The sequence below is a fragment of the Muntiacus reevesi genome, chromosome 12 (genome assembly GCF_963930625.1).
Source record: "Muntiacus reevesi chromosome 12, mMunRee1.1, whole genome shotgun sequence".
In the NCBI taxonomy this organism is placed as follows: Eukaryota; Metazoa; Chordata; class Mammalia; order Artiodactyla; family Cervidae; genus Muntiacus; species Muntiacus reevesi.
Window position 1 is genome coordinate 49,381,705 of NC_089260.1, and position 19,651 is coordinate 49,401,355.

Sequence of the window (19,651 nt, forward strand, 5' to 3'; positions counted from 1 at the left end):
ATCTATTCTAGATTACTTCTTTAGAAAAATGAAACACACAAAATTACCCAGCCTCTATCCTTAAGGGCCCCTGCTGTCTGTTCTTCTTATTTCTCAGAAACAACCAACTAAACCTACCCTTTGCTCCCTCTAAGTTAGTTCTGTAATCATGATATTTTCCTCAAATTAAAGCTTTGACATTGTGTAAATATTGACCCAAGATCTAGAAATATCTTTTAGAAAAGAGAAAAATTATACGGTAGGTTGATATGCATTATACATAGTACATATTTATAAGACATTTTCTAGAAACAATCTAGAAATGTATTACATATAGTGAGGCAACCCTACACAGTAGAAAATGTGCCAATAAAATTCAGATTTTATTGAAAATCCATTTGCTTGCACAATCTAGCTCCTGCACTTGGTCAACCTCATAGGAATACTATGTAGATAAAATGTAGATGAAAATATTTAGATTGGTGATCAGCCCATTGTAGGTACTCAATAAATATTCATTCCATTTCATTTGTGAACATTAGTTTGCCAATGTTCATTCATTTAACAAGTATTTATTGAGACTCTACTAAGTGGCACATATTCTGCCAAGCATGGTGTGTGCACTGGTGAGACAGTCAAGGTTCTTGATGGCCAAGAAGTTATCAGGTCTGTGTGTCAAGTGAAGATAATAAGGTTCAGCCAGCTAGATTGTCCAGTGGGCACATGAGATAATGTTTGAAAAACCAGCAAAGAACTATGCTAGTTCATTCTCAGACTTCTACTTACCAAATAATTATGTTCTGATTCCTGATGCAGAAATGCAGAGAAAAGTAGGTGGGTAGAAGTCTAATCTATTCCTTAATTTCTGTGTGAGCATAGAAAGTTCCTAAGAGCATTGTATTACACTTTTCTTGGCTCGGGGCTTGTGTACATGCTAGAGGGCTAAGCGGCTTACTGAGAAATGGCAGATAAGAAATCTAGGTAAGGAAGAGATTTTTAGGCTGTTCAAAGAACTGATACAGAAGAAGCAAAAACCCAGGAGACATGAGAAAAGAGTATGGGATTTTGAGATTCTAGAATACCAGAGGCAGAAGGAGGAAATTCTGAAAAGCTAAACTGGCCCTTGGACCTTTCCAGATTAAGAATCGTTAAAAAGGTGGGGAGTAACAGGTAGAGAAAAGACATAATATGTCTATAAGTGGAACTCTCTGAGACACCTACCAATGCAGAAGGGGCTCATGTTATTATTTGTCCACCAAGTATTCAGTGAATGTCTGAATATTCACTGGAAGGACTGATGCTGAAACTCCAACACTTTGGCCACTTGATGCGAAAAGACGACTCATTGGCAAAGACCCAGATGCTGGGAAAGAATTGAAGGCAAAAGAGGAAGGGAGCAGCAGAGAATGAGACGGTTAGAGAGCATCATCGACTCAATGGACATGAATTTGGGCAAACTCTTGGAAATAGTAAAGGACAGAGGAGCCTGGGGTGCTGCAGTCCATGGAGTCACGCAGAGTCAGACATGACTTAGTGACTGAACAGCAACAAGACGCTCTGACCAATCACTGTCATCACGGTAACTTTAAGGATGGGAGGGAAGGAACATTATTATTCTCTAATTTCCTTAACATTTACTTATATTTTTGAAAGACAGCATAGTTAATTTTGCTTAAAAATTTTTTTAAATTGATATTTTTGATGATGATAATTGTATTTTGAAAATATTATATGCTCATTGTTCAGGAGAAATTTTTCTATTGCTTCTTGACATGAGAGTGGTTGGCACAAATAAATGGTGTGAACTGAACTTCTCAGCTTCACAAAAGCAGGAGGTATTTGATATTTGAAGAGGAAAATTCTGGAGGGAGAGAAGAACCAGAGAGGCTGGACGCTGTCAGGGGGAAGAGAAACATATAAGGCTGGACATTTTGGGCGTCCACTGGGGGTCTTGGAAGGTATCCCCTGTAGATAAGGGGCCTACTGCAGTCTACAGGTTTTAGTTTAAAGGTTTTTTTCTTTATCATTAGAAGCATTTAATAAACATGATTGCTATATCATCACAGAAGCTGAGAGGCTAGTGTTACTGTGGTTCTGCTAGTAAGAAAGAGAGCAACTCCAAAATGAATGAATACAGGAATCAGTACCACCCATTGCCACCTGCCCTGTTGTATTTCTGCGGCACTGGAGCAGACACTACGTGTGTACTGGTCACTGAATATATGGTGGACACTGTGTATTCAGCCGTCACTGTGTATGTACTGGACACTGTGTATTTAGTGAACAATGCATACGTGCTCACTGGGTGGTGTCACCCAGATTCTGTCAGGGTGGGAGGATCCGTGCTCCCAGCTTCTGGGAGTGTCACTAGTAGCTTTAGGAGCTGCCTTCAGCTAAAGAGAGCTCCTTTCCAAGGTTGCCCACCCCTGCCCCCAGCCTTCCATCACCCTGAGGGCAGTCCATAGCCAATGGCATGTTGCTGCTGAGCTGTGAAAGCCTGGATCTTCACCCTAATCTTGGGACAATTCTAGGGGCAGTGTGGGCTCTAGATATCCTTGTGGGCTGAATCTTTGTTTTTTTTTCTAACTTTTAATTAGGGACTAAATTGCTTTACAATGTTGTGCTGGTTTCTGCTGTAAACAACATGAATGAACCACAAGTATATATTAATATACATCCCCTCCCCTGAGCCTCCCTCCCCCTCCTCCCCCCGCCGAGCCTTTGGTTGAGGTTGCATCCTGAGCCAATTTCTCCCTCTGTCTGCATGTTTCAACCCCCTGGCACTCATCCTCAGGCTCTGTCCTAGTAAAGTCCCATGCTGGTCTATCTCTGTCCCCCTGGACCTCTTCTGTAGCAGGGAGAAACAGCAAAACCTGGTGGTGGTGGAGAGGTGGTGTGGATGGACTTTATTTCAGACTAGGGCTTTCGTGGCTTCTCTAAGAACCAGCCTGGCCCAAGACACCCAGCCCTACCCCCCAGAAAAGAGTTTGTGGGTGTCTGTAACTTCCCCTTAGTGAACAGAGATAGCTGGGGGCGGTGAGGGGGAAATCTAGGTTCAGAGGCTAATGAGAAAATGAAATGTTGGAAAAGCCAGTGAATCAGAAACAGAGATGGAGTCTCAAATCTTGGCGTGGGAAGTAGGGTCAGATCATGAGAATGAACTAAGGTTCAGCATGGGATTGTAAATTTATAAGCCAGAGTATTCAAAACTCAAGTGTGAATAAGGAATGCCAAGACTATTAAACAAGAAATGACAAAACTCTTGAATCTTTTCCTTCCTCTTGGAGATAATCAGAGCCATCTGTTCCACCATTTTTAAAGCTGCTTCAAAATAATTACATCCAGGCCTTACCTAAAATTGTACTTTATTAAGAAAAAGATTTACATTTAACAATGGTCTCTACTATTGGGTCACTCTTCATTCATCAGCAATTTTTTTTCTAATAAGCATTCTTGCTTGCCATGTCTGTATGTGTAAAGTGAGTGCTAGGTTGATATTCTGAGGAGAAAGAGAAACTAAAGGAAAAATAAGTGCAATTTTTTTTAATTTTAAAGAAAGACAGAATAAGAAGAAGCATTTGTGATTTAAGATATTTTTGGTCAGGTTCAAGGCCAACATCTGAGGTGCCTTGCTATTTACTATGTGTTAACTAAACAATACTAACAGCAATCTTAGGATATATATATATATATATATATATATATTTACATATGTATAATTACTGTCTCAGATGCAATCAGGATAGCCACCTTAAGCAAGTAAGAAATGGCACATTTTACATTTTAATTGGGCAGAAGTAATTATCAATAAGCTAACACCTTAGCTGGGCTGAACTTGTCTGATAAGCTCATTTCTACTTACACCCTCTGCCAATGGAGCAGAAGGTGCTCAAATATGAAAAAGAGGAGAAGTACCAGGCATTTTGACTGTCATATATTTACTGCTCACAATTTCATTCTCATAAAGTTATGGGCAAAGTAGTCTTCTGCCATTTTTCAGATGGAAAAACCAAGACTAGCCTCTGAGCTAGTGAGAGAGCTCTGAGGTAGGCCAAGGTATAAAGCAGAGAACCAAATGTCCTCATGGGGTGCTATGGTTATGGACAGCTCAAAGTAGAAACAGTATCCCTAAAAATGGAGGCCAGAAGGATTGGATGGGAAAGGTTCGTGAAATAAACCTCTAAGAAGACAGGATGGTACTCTGGAAGGAGAGAGGACTCCTGTAGTACAAGCTGAATAATCACGGGTAACCTGAAGCTCTTTTGAGGCTTGGTTTTTTATATGCATGCTAAGTGGCTTCAGTCGTGTCTGACTCTTTGGGACCCTATCAACTGTAGCCCACCAGGATCCTCTGTCCATGGGATTCTCCAGGCAAGAATCCTGGAGTGGGTTGCCATGCCCTCCTCCAGGGGCTCTTCCTGACCCAGGGAGTGAACCATGTCTCTTATGTCTCCTGCACTGGCAGGTGGGTTTTTTACCGCTAGTGTTACCTGGGAAGCCTAATTTTCTTTTGCCTCTAACAAAGAGTAATGCCTACATCAGAGACTGGTTTTGAAGACCAGGAAAAACATGTCAGTAAAACACGAAGCAGTACCTGGCACATGGCAGGTCCTCTTAAGCCTTGTTCCTTTCTTTGATTTTCTTCCCTTCCCCTGCTTCACTCTTTGGCCCAGAAGCAGTCTTAATTCTAACAGGTGGGTAGGAAGTCAAGGTTAGTTAAGACAAAGCTCATGAGGAAGGGGAGAACGGTAACTGCAGTCATTCTTTTTAAAGATATGACTCAAACTCAATCTACATTTTATGTCAAAAGTTAACGGGAACTTGCAGGCGTGAGTACTCAAACCTGCTTTTAAAAGACTTCCAATTTTTTAAAAAAGAGAATGTGTGGAATTCTTCTTTGACAATTCCTACAGTGGGACTTTCAACTGTTTCCCAATAACTGGAGCCCACAAGCCTCCCTTTTCCCAACACATTATTTGTTTCCCAGGAACTCATAAGATTGCAGCCATATGAGTGCATGTTTTAAAATCCCCTCATCTCACCCCACAATCTCATGTTGACCAGCCTCCTCTCTTTCTCTCTTCCAATGTCAACCATTCTAGTCCTCTCAGGTCCAGCTGTTTGAAAGAACAATCTCATCCACTTTTATAGCTCTGGCAGGACAGGCATAGGGCCACGGACACAATGTGCACTAAATAGAAGTTATTGACCACACAGGGGTGGACTTGGAGGTCTCAATCACACAGGGGTGGATTTGGAGGTCTCAAGCCAATGTATTTGTATTTTCAAAGTCAGAGCAGGACTGGGAATTCCCTGACGGTCCAGGGGTTAGGACTCCAAACTTTTACTGCCATACAGCCGGGGTTCAATCCCTGGTTGGGGAACTAAGATCCCACAGTCAAGCAGTCAAAAACAGAACAAAACAAAAGAAAGTCAGAGCAGGGGGGATTAGGACATAGACGTTGAAATGCAGGGACGTAGTCATTTTTCAAGTTTTGGTGATTTCCAAACATGTATGTAAAAGAGAAGGCCTCAAGGGAAGCAGGGCCAAGATTCAAGCCTTCATCATAGATTAGAAAGAGGACAGCAAAAAAGGCAGACAGCTAAGACTGCTTGGTGGATGAGGGTCAGCTGGGCTGGAGGCAGAAGGCTTTGGGATACACCTGTCATCTGGACCTTCATGGCTCTTCCTTTAGAGGCTCCAGTTTATCACCCTCTCCCTTTATTTCCTCTGGTCCTATTTCTGTTTTTGCATGTATTTTTCTCTCTTCATGGGATTCATAATCAATATTTTCTGAAGATAGATGATTAGGCTAGTTGCTATCTATTCTGAAAACATTTCCATATCTGGGTATCTCAAAATCTAAAGGCCACCCCTTGCCCTTTAGACCTAACTGTTGATTCTGGTCTATTTAGCAGAGTTGCTGTACATAAGACACTAACGTTGGTAGCCAGTGTTTGAAGGAGAAACTTTTGACTGATTTCTGAAGGGGATGTTGGGCAACTAGAATTTTGCTGTTGCCTTACCTGGATGCCTTATGAACTCCTGTGTTGAAATTAAGATAGTTACCAGATGTAGCAAAAAATATAAAGGATCCCGTTAAATTTGAATTTCATATAAACAACAAATAACACTGAATATAATATTTGGGATATACTTATACATGCTCCAATGGCTGCCTGGATTCCAGGCATAGTGTCTATATTCTAAATAGCAGGAAAGAAAACGGAAGTAAAGGGCCTGGCCATGCCTATTAAGGACGTTTGTCTGAAGTAACACCTTAAACTTGGCATACTGGTGAGAATTCAGTTACAAGGTTATATCTAACTATTTATATAAGGCAGGCTGAGAAAGCAGTCTTTGTAATGGACAGCCATGTACTGAGTTAAAAACTGAGGACCCTTATGAGGAAGAGCAGGCAGATATGGTGGGTCAACTAGTCATCTCTGTCAGAGTAAGTGATGGAAATTGAGGCATGCTTTGGAAATAAAATAAATTGAACTGGATTGAATATATTGATGTTGACACCGGGTTACAAAAGCAAAAGAGGAATCAAAAAGGTCTTCAGATTTTATTTCAACCAGGTTAGTTTACAGTATGTGTGTGCTAGTCGCTCAGTCATGTTCGATTCTTTGCAACTCCATGGACTGTAGCCCATCAGGTTCTTCTGTCCCGTCTTGTGGGATTCTTTAGGCAAGAATACTAGAGTGGGTTGCCATTCCCTTCTCCAGGGAATGTTCCTGACCCAGGGATCGAACCCAGGTCTCCTGCATTGCAGGCAGATTCTTTACCATCTGAGTTACCTGAGAAGCCCCAGTTGACAGTATGGAGTCCCCTTTTAGCAGAAATGGCAAACCTAAGAGAAACACATATTCAAAATGTATTAAGCATATACCACAAAGCAGTGGTCACCAACCTTTTTGGCACGAGGGACCGGTTTCATTGAAGATAATTTTTCCACAGACCAGGAGGGGAGTGGGAATGGTTTGGGGATGATTCAAGCACATTACATTTATTGTGCACTTTATTTATAATTTAATGCTGTCACTGATCTAACAGGAGGTACCAGTCCAAGGCCTGGAGGTTGGGAACCCCTGCCATAAAGCATTCTAAGTAAGATACTATAGCGATATCACAGGGAGATGACCCAGTTGCCAACCATATTCAGTGGGTTGACAGTGTAGTTTTCCTCCTTCCACCTACCTAAGACACTGTGATTAACTGCTGGCACTGTCTGTTATTAATGCTATAAAATAAAAAGTTTAGCATGGTGCCTGCCCCATGGTAAACATTCAATAAACTAATGATGAACATTTTAACATATCTTTTCAAACAGAAGAGTCATCCAGGAGTCAAATGAAAAGCTGAAGCATAAAAGTTGAGGCTTCTTGTGAAAATTAGTGAGAGGGCTTTTCTTCAGTGGATACAGAAATGCGAGGCATTGATTCCATCCTGTAAACTGACTCTGCTGGCCAGGTAGTGATGAAAACCAATTTGCTTTTTCTCGGAGGGGTCAGGATAGCTGTTGGCTCACTGTATGCTCATTTCCTGGAAAACTGAATCTATCACAGGAGATAGGAGGGGCAGTACAAAAATCCCTGGAATCAAAGTACAAGATAAAGAAGCTCAAAAACATCAGAGTTCTGCTTGCCCTGACATTCCCAGTTTTAAGGCCAAGGACAGCAACACAAGTAATTCAGTTCTGGACCATGAACTAAGGGCAAGGCACATGCAAAGTTATTCCAACTATTGGGTTAGCCAAAAAGTTCATTTTTTTTTTTTTTCCTGCAAGATGACTCTAGCGGTGTTTTGTTGTCTTTAACTTCATTAGAAACAATTTTGTTAGATTGTATTGTGACAACAATATCAGCCCGCATTAAAAATAAAGGGTGAATTTTTGTATAACCATTTTAATATTGAAGATGGAATAAAAAAGCAACATTGATATATTATGCTTTATTATTTCAAGAAGGGTATGGAGAAAGTGCAGAGACTGATCAAATGGGTCAAAAGTGGAGATTTCTCACTGGTTGATGTTCCAAAAGACCAATTGAAGTTGATAGTGATCAGATCAAGACATTAAGTGAGCACAATCAACCTTACGTCATGTGCGAGATAGCTGACATACTCAAAATATCCAGATCAAGCCCTGAAAATCATTTGCAACAGTTTCGTTATGCTCATCGCTTTGAATTTCGGTTCCACATAAGGTAAGCAGAAAAAAAGTTCTTGATAGTATTTCTGCATGCAATTCTCTACTTAAATGTAATGAAAACATGTTTTTAAATTAAATCGTGACAGATGATGAAAAGTAGATACTGTACAACAACATAGGACAGAAGAGATTGTGGACCAAGTGAAATGAACCACCACCAACCACTCTAAAGGTTGGTCTCCATCCAAAGAAGGTGATGGTATGTTTATAGGGGATTGGAAGGCAGTCTTCTAATATTCTGGAAAACCAAGGGCTTCCCTGTGGCTCATCTGGTAAAGAATCTGCCTGCAATGTGGGAGACCTGGGTTTGATCCATGGGTTGGGAAGATCCTCTGGCGAAGGGAACGGCTACCCTACTCCAGTATTCTGACCTGGAGAATTTCATGGTCTGTATGGTCCATGGGGTCGCAAAGAGTTGGACATGACAGAACGACTTTCACTTTCTTTCAGGAAAACCAAATGATTAATTCCAACAAGTACTGATCCCAACTAGACCAAACTGAAAGTAGCATCAGAGAAAAGTGTCTGGAATTAATTGACAGAAAACACATACTCTTCCATCAGAATACCACAAGACCACGTGTTTTTCTGATGACCAGGCAAAAGCTGTTAAAGCTTAGCTGGGGAGCTCTGATTCATCCAATGCATTCACCACACAAGGTACCTTCAGTTTTCCATTTATTTAAGTCTTTACAAAATTCTCTTAACGGAAAAAATTTCCATTCCCTGGAAGACTGTAAGAGGCACCTGGAACAGTTCTTTGCTCAAAAAGCTAAAAGGTTTTGGGAAGATGGAATTACAAAGTTGCTGAAAAATGGCAGAAGGTAGTGGAACAAAGCAGTGAATACACTGTTCAGTAAAGTTCTTGGCGAAAATGAAAAATGTTTCTTTCATTTTTACATAAAAACTAAAGAAACCTTTTGGCCAACCCAATACATTATCTCAACTCCAGGGTCGGGGACCAGGGTGCTAAGGGGCAGAGTGTAGGTGCAGACAGGATTGTCTAAGAGCGGGGTCTCAACTTCTATAGCAGGTGAGACAGAAGGAACCCGCCTTGGGAAAATGTGAAATGTGAAAATTCACACGTGTGTATTTACTCTCCACACCAAACTTGGAACGTAATTTTCAGCATTGTGTTAGAGAACATATAGGGTTTTCCAGGTGGCTCAGTGGTAAAGAATCTGCCTGACAATGCAGGAGACACAGGAGACTCGGGTTTGATTCCTGGAATGAAAAGCAGAGAGTGTTAAAAGTCTGGAAGAGGGAAAGATTAATTAGAAGACTTAGTAGTAATTTCTACCAGGAAGTGGTATTTGGGCTGGGTCTTGACAGGTAGGTATAATAGAATTTTAGTATTTAGGGGAGAGAGGAAACTTTTTCAGTCTGAGAACATCATAAACAAGGGTGTGAAAGGACTGATTGTGAGGGATACAGTGGCTCAAGTGTTTCAGTATACGACCTATCCTAGCCATGGATGGAGGCAGATTGTGGAGGGCTTCTCATTTCAGGTCCAAGATTAATGACTTTATCACAAAGGCAACCAGTGAGAATTTTGAACAGGGTTAAATCTGGCTAAGTCTGTGTTGTAGGGATGTGGCAACTGGGAAATGGGCTGGAAAACTCAAAGGTCAGACGTACGGAGACCAGTTCTGAGGCCACTGTAACAGTCTGGAGAACACTGAAATAAAATCTTACCTAAAGGAAAGAGCATGATGGTACTGGAACAGTCCTGGTTAGAATGGTTATTAATTACTTAACTGGGTGGCCAGAGTAAGTTACTTCACCTGAAAGTTAAAGTGTTAGTTGCTCAGTCTTGTCTGGCTCTTTGTGACCCCATGGACTATAGGCTGCCAAGATCCTCTGTGCATGGGATTCTCCTGGCAAAGATATTGGAGTGGGTCGCCATTTCCTTCTCCACGGGATCTTCCAACCCAGGGATCCGACTGGGTCTCTGGCATTGCAGGCAGACTCTTTACAGTTTGAGCCCCAGGGAAGCCCTTAAACTGAGCCTCATTATATATTCTCTTGCATACCTGCTCAGTCATGTGGGAGTCTTTATGACCCCATGGACTATAGCCCACCAGGTTCCTGTCCATGGGATTCTCCAGGCAAGAATACTGGAGTGGGTTGCCATTTCTTCCTCCAGGAGATCTTTCGGACACAGGGATAGAACCCAAGTCTCCTGAGGCTCCTGCATGGTCAGGCAGATTCTTTACCACTAAGCCACATGGGAAGCCCTATATGTTCTCTAACACACAAAAAAGTACTGCTCCCAGTTTGGTGTGGAGGGCAAATAAACATGTGTCAAGCAATGTGAATGATCATTACTTACGAAGAGCTCTTTTCAAAAGTTCCTCCCTTGTCCTAAAGACAACTTGCGGGGGCCTGTACCACTTCTTCTGTAGTTAGTACCTTAGCGTTCTTTTGTAACAGCTCGTTTCACGTGTCTTCTCGCTTCTGGAAGGCTTGTCCCATCAGGGCTTCTGGAGGGTCCCATCTGGGTCCCGGGTTTTCGGGCCCCTGGGACTGGCATGGGTGCCCAGCAAGCGCGGGAGGGAGCCGAGGAGCGCGGCGCAGACCAGGCGGGCGGAGGGCAGCGCGGCCCGCAGGCACCCCGCGGGATGGACGGGGGCGGGGATGGGGGAGGCATGTGGGGATTTCTCTGTGGTCGCCGGGGCCCAAGCGCAGCGGGCACAGTTCCAAACCTCCTCGAGGGCCAGCGCGGTCCCTCCGGCCGGGGGCGCGGGCTAAGGGATGCCAGACGCAAGCGACTCACTTCCAGCTCAGAACTGAAATCCCCTTCTCTCCGGCCTTTAGCGGCTCCAGCCGGGGAAATCCTAGCCCCTTCCCCCTCGGCTCTAGCCCTTTTTCCTTCCTACCCCCGGGCGGGGACCCGAGGGGTGGGGGCGGGGGGCGGCGCGCCGCGTTCCAGAAGCGCCGGGCGGGAGGCGGTGGCCGAGCGGGGCGGTGCGCGTGGGTGAGGGGGGTGGGCCGGAGGAGGGGAGTCTGGGAACTTTGAGACTCGGCCCTCGGTGACATCCAGGCGGCGCCACGGCCTGGCCAGCCTCCTGGGCCCTTGCAGAGTCGCGGGGCCGCGCCGCTCGGAGAGAGACCTCGGCTACCCTGAACTGCGCGCAATCGGGACGGCGGAAGACATGAGCGCGGGCATGGGCGGCTTCTGGCCGGAGCCGTGGCTGCTGCGGTCGCTCGGCTCCCCGGGCCTGGCCCTCGCCGCGGCCCTGCTGCTGCTGGTCTTGTGCCTGAGCGCGCAGCGCACCAGGTAAGCGCCCCGCTGACCCGGCGCCCGCCGGGGCCACGCATGCGTCCTGGGCCCAGAGCGCCCTCCAGCATGCCCGGCGCGCGGGCTCACAACTTGTGGGCACGCCGGCGTCTCTGGGGGCCGGGTGTTAACACAAAGCTTCCCTGCCTCTTTCTCAGGCACGCGCAGACCGTGTGCAAGCGTGGGCACCGAATTCGAATTCGATTCGCTGCTCCAGGCTCGGTTGAAGTCAGCCCTGGGTTTGCGGTAGTACACACTAGGTGTCACGCATGGTTTCCAGGCACGTTTTGGTGCTTTATGGCCTAGCCCGCGAAGTATCCCAGGAGGGGAATTCTGTTTCATTTCATTTTGTTAGAAGTGAAATGCTTTAGGAAAATCCCAGTGTATGGTATGAATAGTACCTCTGACTGCCTCTTTGGGACTCAGTTTACCACTGACTGGCATCTGGAAAAAGAATAGTAACTCCTGGGATTTTTGTGGATATTTAATGAGCTTGTAGGGGCTTCCCTGGTATCTCAGCTGGTAAGGAATCTGCCTGCAGTGCAGGAGACCTGGGTTCGATTCCCGCTTGGGGAAGATCCCCAGGAGAAGGGATAGGCTACACACTTAGGTTTTTTGGGCTTCTCTGGCGGCTCAGACCGTAAAGAATCCTCCTGCTACTGGAGAGACCTGGGTCGGATCCCTGGGTTGGGAAAGGTCCCCTGAAGGAGGGCATAGCAACCCACTCCAGTATTCTTGCCTGGAGAATCCCATGGACAGAGGTGAGGAGCCTGGTGGTCTGCAGTACGTGGGTCCCACAAAGAGTGTGCAAAGAGTCCCACACGACTGAATGACTAAGCACAGCAGTGAGCTTGTAGTGTGTATTTTATACACTTACTCTGTTATTTTTATTAGAACAGAAAAAGCCAGCATATTAACAACAACCAAACTCAGAAGTTTTTCGTCACTTCGTTACTGATTTGAAAAGGGGAAGGAGAACAGAACATAAAAGTACTCATGTTGAAATCTGTCTTTTCTTGCCGAATTGCTTTTTCATACCACCAGGTTCTTCGTGGCTTTTTTCCCTCTCCCTTTTTTGTCTGATCATCTGGGTGGATCTGGGTCAGGTGGGGAAGTTGGGGAGATCAGTGATTTTGTTGGGGACATGTTAGGTCAGTAGAGAAGCCTGTTTCTGGTGCTTGGTGGCACGATCCAGGGAAGATGTTTAATGATAAAAGTCACAATATGAAAATAGGACATCCAATCATGAGTAAGGTTGGTCACCTTGTGAAAGAGTGATGAAGAAGCAGGGGTCCCAGGGCATTCTCCTTATTGAAGAGCCCGGCAGAGTAAGATCACCAAAGAAGGCTGAGAAGGAGGGGCCGACAGCATGGGAAGAAAACCAAGGGAATGTGGTGTCCTGGAAACTAGACAGAAGTGTGTTTAAACAGGTAAGGGAGTTGTCTGCGTCAGATGCTGCTGAGAAGTCTAGTTTGTTGAGGACAAAGGACCTTCAGAGTTGATAAGGTGGAGAATTCTCCTGCAATGTGGGAGACCTGGGTTAATCCCTGGTTTGGGAAGATCCTATGGAGGAGGGCATGGCAACCTACTCCAGTATTCTTGCCTGGAGAATCCCATGGACAGGGGAGCCTGAAGACTACAGTCCATGGGGGTGCAAAGAGCGACTCAGCGTGGCTCACAGCACAACGCAGAATTGATAAGAGTGAAACTGAGAGTTGATGGACATCTGGCCTGTTTGAAGTGGATTTAAACACTGTCTGTCCTACAGTAGTAGCTCCTAAGGTTTTATATTCAGATGAGAGTGAAATGTAGTGTTATGTTTCATATCTCTTGAGGCAATGATTCCAATAATTTTATTTAAAGGAATCTCTCCTGGTGAAGTAATCATGAAGGTCCTTAAAGATTTAATTAGCACAGTGCTCATTAGGGCTACTTATAACAGTGAGATATTAGAAAAAAAACTGTTTTCCAAAAAAATATGGTTTTAGTTAAAAATATTATTGCATATCGGAGTCATAGAAACTTCTGTAGCCATGATGAAGACATAGAAATCTACATTCAAGATACAGTAAGTGAGCAAACTTACAAAACAGAATATGTTCATGTACATGGTTCAATGACGTCCAGCCAAAGACCACTGGGAACACATCTGGAATGAGCTGAATTATTGCTTATCGCTATGAGAAAGAACACACACCATTCGTTCTGGATAAGAGTGTTAGAAAGGACCTATTTATGGGATTTGGGTTTCTGTTATGTGATTATGGGACAGTTCAAGGAAGCAAGGTTTTGCTCTGTTGGTAAGATACTCTCAGATGGTTGAGGTTAGTCTGTGATTGGACACTTAATAAGTCTCTTTGATGAGGCAAGAGGAATGCATTGAGGCTGAATCAGTAATTAGTGTAAAAGCAACAGACACTAGAATTAGTAATGTTTGGGGGATATTTGGTCATTTTATTGATTTAGACAGTGATTTCTGTCAGTATTTATTTATTTATTTATTGTTTCTGTCAGTATTTAGACATGATTTCTGTCAATATTTAGACATGATTAAGGATTGATCTCATTTTTCACTTTGTAATAGTCATGAAGTGGCTTTCTTTGATCACTTAATCAAATGTTTGAGTAATAATGGCTTCACATTTGCTCCGCAGAAGAGTGCAGTGCCATAGCTATTGTCAACTGAAGAGAAATGCACAACCTAAAGTTATGAGTTATGTTGTATCCGGAGCCTTATGAAAACTATATAGCCCAATAGACAGCCTTACACATAGCTCTGAGGAACTGTTCCAAAAAGGCAAGGGAGGAGCCAGGATATATAGGAGTTTTTGCTGAGGAAGAAAAAAAAAATAATCCATATACATCAAAAGGTTACTGCTAATCACAAAAAAATAGGCATCTCAAGTTAATGATTTTAGTTCTTTTCTATGTATAGGTAGGGGCTTTCCAGGCAGCTCACTGGTAAAGAATCTGCCTACCAAGCAGGAGACTCAGGTTTGATCCTTGGGTGGGGAAGGTCTCCTGGAGAAGGAAATGGCAACCAGTCCAGTATTCTTGCCTGGGAAATCTCAGACAGAGGAGCTTGGCAGGCTATAATCCATGGGGTTACAGAAGAGTCAGATACCACTGAAGTGACTGGGCATGCATGTGCAAACATTCTTTTATAAGACTCTTTGTGGACATATATTTAGTTATTTCTTGGGTTAAAATCCTACCTTTGAGAAGGTTGATGGGTCATGGGGTAGAGACTTATACTCCTAACTGTGTTGGAAAATGCCACTTTTCCAAAGTATACTGTTTGTAACACTTCTACCAGTACATACTATTCAGGAGTTCCAGTTGCTCTGTATTTTCACCTGTATCAGATGTGGCCGGTCTGTGGGTTTATAAACCCAGCTTTCTAGATTCTGAATGTTTGTCTTCCCCTGAAGAGTGTTGAATTTTTTTAGAGTGCAGATGTGTTTCTCTTGAACTTGGGGAAGCTTAGCTTTATTTTTTTTTATAAAGTCTATGGAAAGTTCCATATACCAGGAAATCCACTTCTGGTGGGATTGCCAGGGAAATCCAGAGGAGCCTAGTGAGATACAGTCCATGGGGTCGCACAGAGTCGGACATGACTGAGTGACTGACACACACATGGAAAGCTGAGGATATTTTCTAAGTGTCTTTTCTTTGCTAGGATTCAAACCCTCAACTCTGTCCCCCCAGCAGTGGGCAGCACCTGAAACCTCTGTTCAGTTCTTTGAATCTTCCAACTGACTCCTTCCAAAGGGCTCTTTGAAATCTCCTCCACAGATCCACACTTCTGAGTTTGGCCAACAATTTGAGGGGTGATTATATGTATATTTTTTCTAGGTTTCTCTTCTGGATTTACACCCACTTCTAACCCCAAACTGACACCTCGATCAGTAATACTGTAGCATGTTGCTTGAGTTTCAGCTGCCTCTCCCTCTTGCAGATCTATCAGAGGAAATGCTGTGTACCCTGGACCTAACTCATTATGAGTCTGTTCTTTCAGAGGTGACGTCCCTTCAGTATCTGCCTTCTTTTGCTTGTTCTTTAACACATTTAAAACATTTTTTTTTGGCTTGTTTATTTTATATTTTATTATCTGTGAAAATGTTAGGTTATTTTAAGGTACTTCACCATTCCTGCTGTGTCTGACTCTTTGTGATCCACCAGGTTTCTCTCTGTCCATGGAATTTTCCAGGCAAGAATACTGGAGACGGTTGCCATTCCTTCTTCAGGGGATATTTCTGACCCAGGGATTGAACTCACATCTCCTGCATTGGCAGGCAGGTTCTTTACCACTGAGCCACCTGAGAAGTCCTACTTCATCATTAACAAGAACCTAAACCCACATCTCTAACAGTGATTATATCTAGGTGATTTCTTTTTATGGGATAATTTTTTATCTCCTATTTTATGCCTATGTTTGCAAATTGTCATAATACATATGCCTTTCTTTCATAATACAAAATAAGCAATACATTTAAATAAAACTTTGAAAAATGATTTTTAAATGTTTTAAATAATTTTTTCTTTTTCAAAAAACCAGCTTTCTGGATCAGTGGTAGTGGTTAGGATTCTAACTTAGAAGGTATGATTTGAGTGGTTCTAGGAATTCCAGTTCATTTCCAGAACATCATTAGTAACATGTGATATATGTTTTTGTCCAATAATTAGCTACATTTAAAAAAAAAATCACTGTTTACTAATAATAGACTTAAATACAGATACTTTCCAATATATTTTAGAAGACAACATCATATAAATACAGAGTCTGTGTAGCAAGACAGAGTTGAAAACAAACACATCTCAGTTATTCTTTCCCTACTTCCCCATCCCCTGTAAAAAGGACCAAAATCAGTCCTACCAAAAAATATAAAATAAGTATAAAATTGTTAAATTGTTTTAAATGAGATAAAAGTGGCACTAAATATCATGTTTCCTGAAGAGGACACATAAAACAGAATTAAAAGCTTTACAATCAATGGGAGAAAGTATTTACAGAAAATGTCATGGGGAGAGGGCAGTAACAGATTTTTTAAAAATTTCTTTATCTGATTATGCCAGGTCTTAGCTGTAGCATGTAGGGTCTTTACTTGTGTAACACAGATTTTTTAATCTTACAGTTCGGGATATGAGAAGTCTGAAAATGGGTGTTACTGACTTCAGTCAAAGTGTTGGTAGGCCACATTTCTTTTGGTGGATCGACAAGAGAATCCATCTCCTTCCTTCTCCCAGCTTCTAGAGGCCCCAGAACTCAAATCTCTTTTTTCCGACTCTAACACTCCTTTCTTCTGAGAACCTTTGTGACTGCATTGAACCACGCAGGATAATCTTCCCATCTCAAGGTCCTTAATTCAGTCACATTGGCAAAGTCCTTTTTGCCGTTAGGTAACATATTGAGGTTAGGGATTAAGGATTAAGACGTGGACATCTTTGGTTTTAGGGATTAAGACATGGACCTCTTTGGGGGATGCTATTCTTCTTATCAGGGCTTCCCTGGTATTCTTCCAGTATTCTTGCCTGGAAAATCCCATGGACAGAGGAGCCTGGTGGGCTACAGTCCACAGGGTCGCGAAGAGCTGGACACAACTGAACGACTTAATTAACGCTAACTGTTCTTCCTATCACAGTGCTCCCTCTGACCTTCAGAGATTTATGTCCCTTTTACGTGCAAAATATAACCACCCTATCACAACATCCATAAAATTCTCTACCAATTACAGCATCAAATCAAAACTCAAAATCTCATCTAAATTTCATCAGCTTAGAAGTCCCAAGTTTCATTATTTCAATCATCTAAATCAGGTGTGGGCCTCTGGGTATGATCTATGCTAGGACAAAAATTCCCAAGAACCTTGTGGGTCTCCCATGTATGTCATAGTGATTTACTCTATCAGACTTTTCCACAGATATTTTCTGGGTAACCTCGTTTATGTCCATGGCTTCTTTTGAGATGCCTGAGGGGAAACATGAGTCACGTTCCTAATGTTTTCGATGACTGACTAATTATACATTAATGAACGTGTATGACTGAACATACAACCTTTTGACTTTTCCCCTGTGTGTGTGCTAAGTCGCTTCAGTTGTGTTTGATTCTCTGCGACCCCATGGACTGTAGCCCACCAGACTCCTCTGTCCATGGGATTCTCCAGGCAAGAATACTGGAGTGAGTTACTGAGCCCTCTTCCAGGGGATCTTCCCGACCCAGGGATCAAACCCATATCTCCTGCATTGCAGAGAAGCCCTGATTCTTCCCAGGCACTAGCAAAAATTGTCCAGCCACATCCTTGACTTTCCCTTCAGAGCACGCTTTCCTGACAGTGAATCTTCTAGTTTTAGGGTCTCTTGCAATCAGGATAGGCTGAGAATTTTCCCCAAATTAATTCCTGTGTCCTTTGTACAATGGTTAACAGTTTCCCCTTAATCTGTAGCTTTCTCTGACACTTTCATATAAGCAGCAAGAAGAAACCAGTCTGTCCTCTCAGCACTTTGCTTAAAAATCTCCCCAGCTAAATAGCCAAATTCACTGTTTACAAAATCTACTTTCCACGTAACTGCAGGACACACTGTGTATGATTAAGATCCATTTTCTTCAGTTTCCAGTAACAGTCTCCTCATTTCACCTGAGCCCTCAGCAGCAGTGCCCTTAATGTTCGTATTTCTACTTACAGTTTATTTGTGATTTAAGTGTTCTTTAAGATAATTGTTTCAATATATATTCCTTCTGAGTCCTCACTAGTGGAATTGTTGATATCCATATTTCTACTTACCATCTAGTCAAGGAGATCAGTTTTTTTTAAGAGGAGCAAATTATTGGTACTTTATTTTTAAACTACTTTATTTATTTATTTATTCATTTATTTTGGCCGCACTACTGAGCATGTGGGATCTTAGTTCCCCGAGCAGGGCTGGAACCCGTGCCACCCTGCAGTGGAGGCTTGGAGTCTAAACCACTGGACCACCAGGGAAGTCCAATCTATGTTTTTCCTATCATCCTCCTCAAAATTCTTCTAGCCTCTGCCCATTGCCCAATTCCAAAGCCACTTCTGTGTTTTTTGGTTTTTGTTTACAGCGGCACATCATTTCCAGATAGCAAAATCTGTATGAGTTTCCTGCTGCTGTAATCAGTTACCACAGATGTAGTGATCTTAAACAGCACAGAAGGACTCTCTCTTAGTCCTAGAGGTCGGAGTCCTACTGGGCCGATATCAAGGAGTCAGCAGGGTGAGACCTTTTGGAGGGTCTAGGGGAGAACGCCGGCTGAGAAAAGTCTTCAACTAGAGAAAGACCTCAAAGATTGAGCCCAGGAGAGAACACCTCACTGAATGACATTCTCTGGATGATGTCATAGGGCATCACCCTCCTCAACAGGAGGTTCAAAGGGTCCGTAGTCCAATAACCACTGAATCATCTTCCTCAATAGAAAGTGGAAGTGACAGCTACCACACAGGTAGATATGAGAAGTGAAGTGCACATTTTGTAAAGTGTGAAGCCACTTGGAAGACTGTTGGCTTGCACCATCAGGTTTCCTTGGTATTTCCCAGAAACACTTTTCTCCTCGTTGCTATTTAAGAGGAAAAAAGTAGAATGAGTTTCCTTCCCTTTTTCATTCTTTCACATATCCCCACCTCACCCTACCCCCAATGCTCTCATTGGTAAGAAATCCTATTTAAATATTTTAAGATAAATTGTAGTCAATGTAAACAATCTGATTTTTTGTTTTAAGTTATAAGATGTCAAGGTTATGTAGATAACGAGTTGTTTTGAAATGTGGGTTTGTTGACATCTCTGTAGCACACAAATCAATTATTTCCTCTTTCTAATTACTTAATTACTCCCCAATGAGACCCTGATGCTCCGGATCCCTCACGCTGTTACCACTGCCAAGAGAATGAAAGGAGCTAGGTTGTCATCATTAGTGGATGGTTTTCTTGTTTCTTCCCTTTTTCTCATGACAGAATGTGGGAGAAGGATGTGGGCTCCTGAAAGCAAAGTCATTATCTACTTGAGAGGATGCTGATTCAGCAGGTGGGTTTGTATGACTTTTACAAAGGAGGTAATAGGAAGCTCTCCAGGCTCAGCTGAGACTCTTGACTAATTGACTGATCAGTTAGAGGTTGCTATACTTACCCTTACTAAGCCAAGGAGCTTGGATTGCTCTTAC

At 42.9% G+C, this 19,651-nt stretch overlaps 1 protein-coding gene across 3 annotated transcripts in view; it reads left to right on the forward strand.

Annotated features, from left to right (window-relative positions):
* The first annotated feature begins 11,272 nt into the window (after nucleotides 1–11,272).
* The window catches only part of CYP7B1 (cytochrome P450 family 7 subfamily B member 1), a 229,059-nt gene continuing 220,680 nt past the window's right edge, over nucleotides 11,273–19,651 (forward strand). For all 3 annotated transcript variants that reach the window (XM_065902660.1, XM_065902661.1, XM_065902658.1), the window contains exon 1: nucleotides 11,273–11,475. In XM_065902660.1, the coding sequence (XP_065758732.1) occupies nucleotides 11,351–11,475 (125 nt within the window). In that variant the 5' untranslated portion in view covers nucleotides 11,273–11,350. The remainder of the gene's footprint in view (nucleotides 11,476–19,651) is intronic.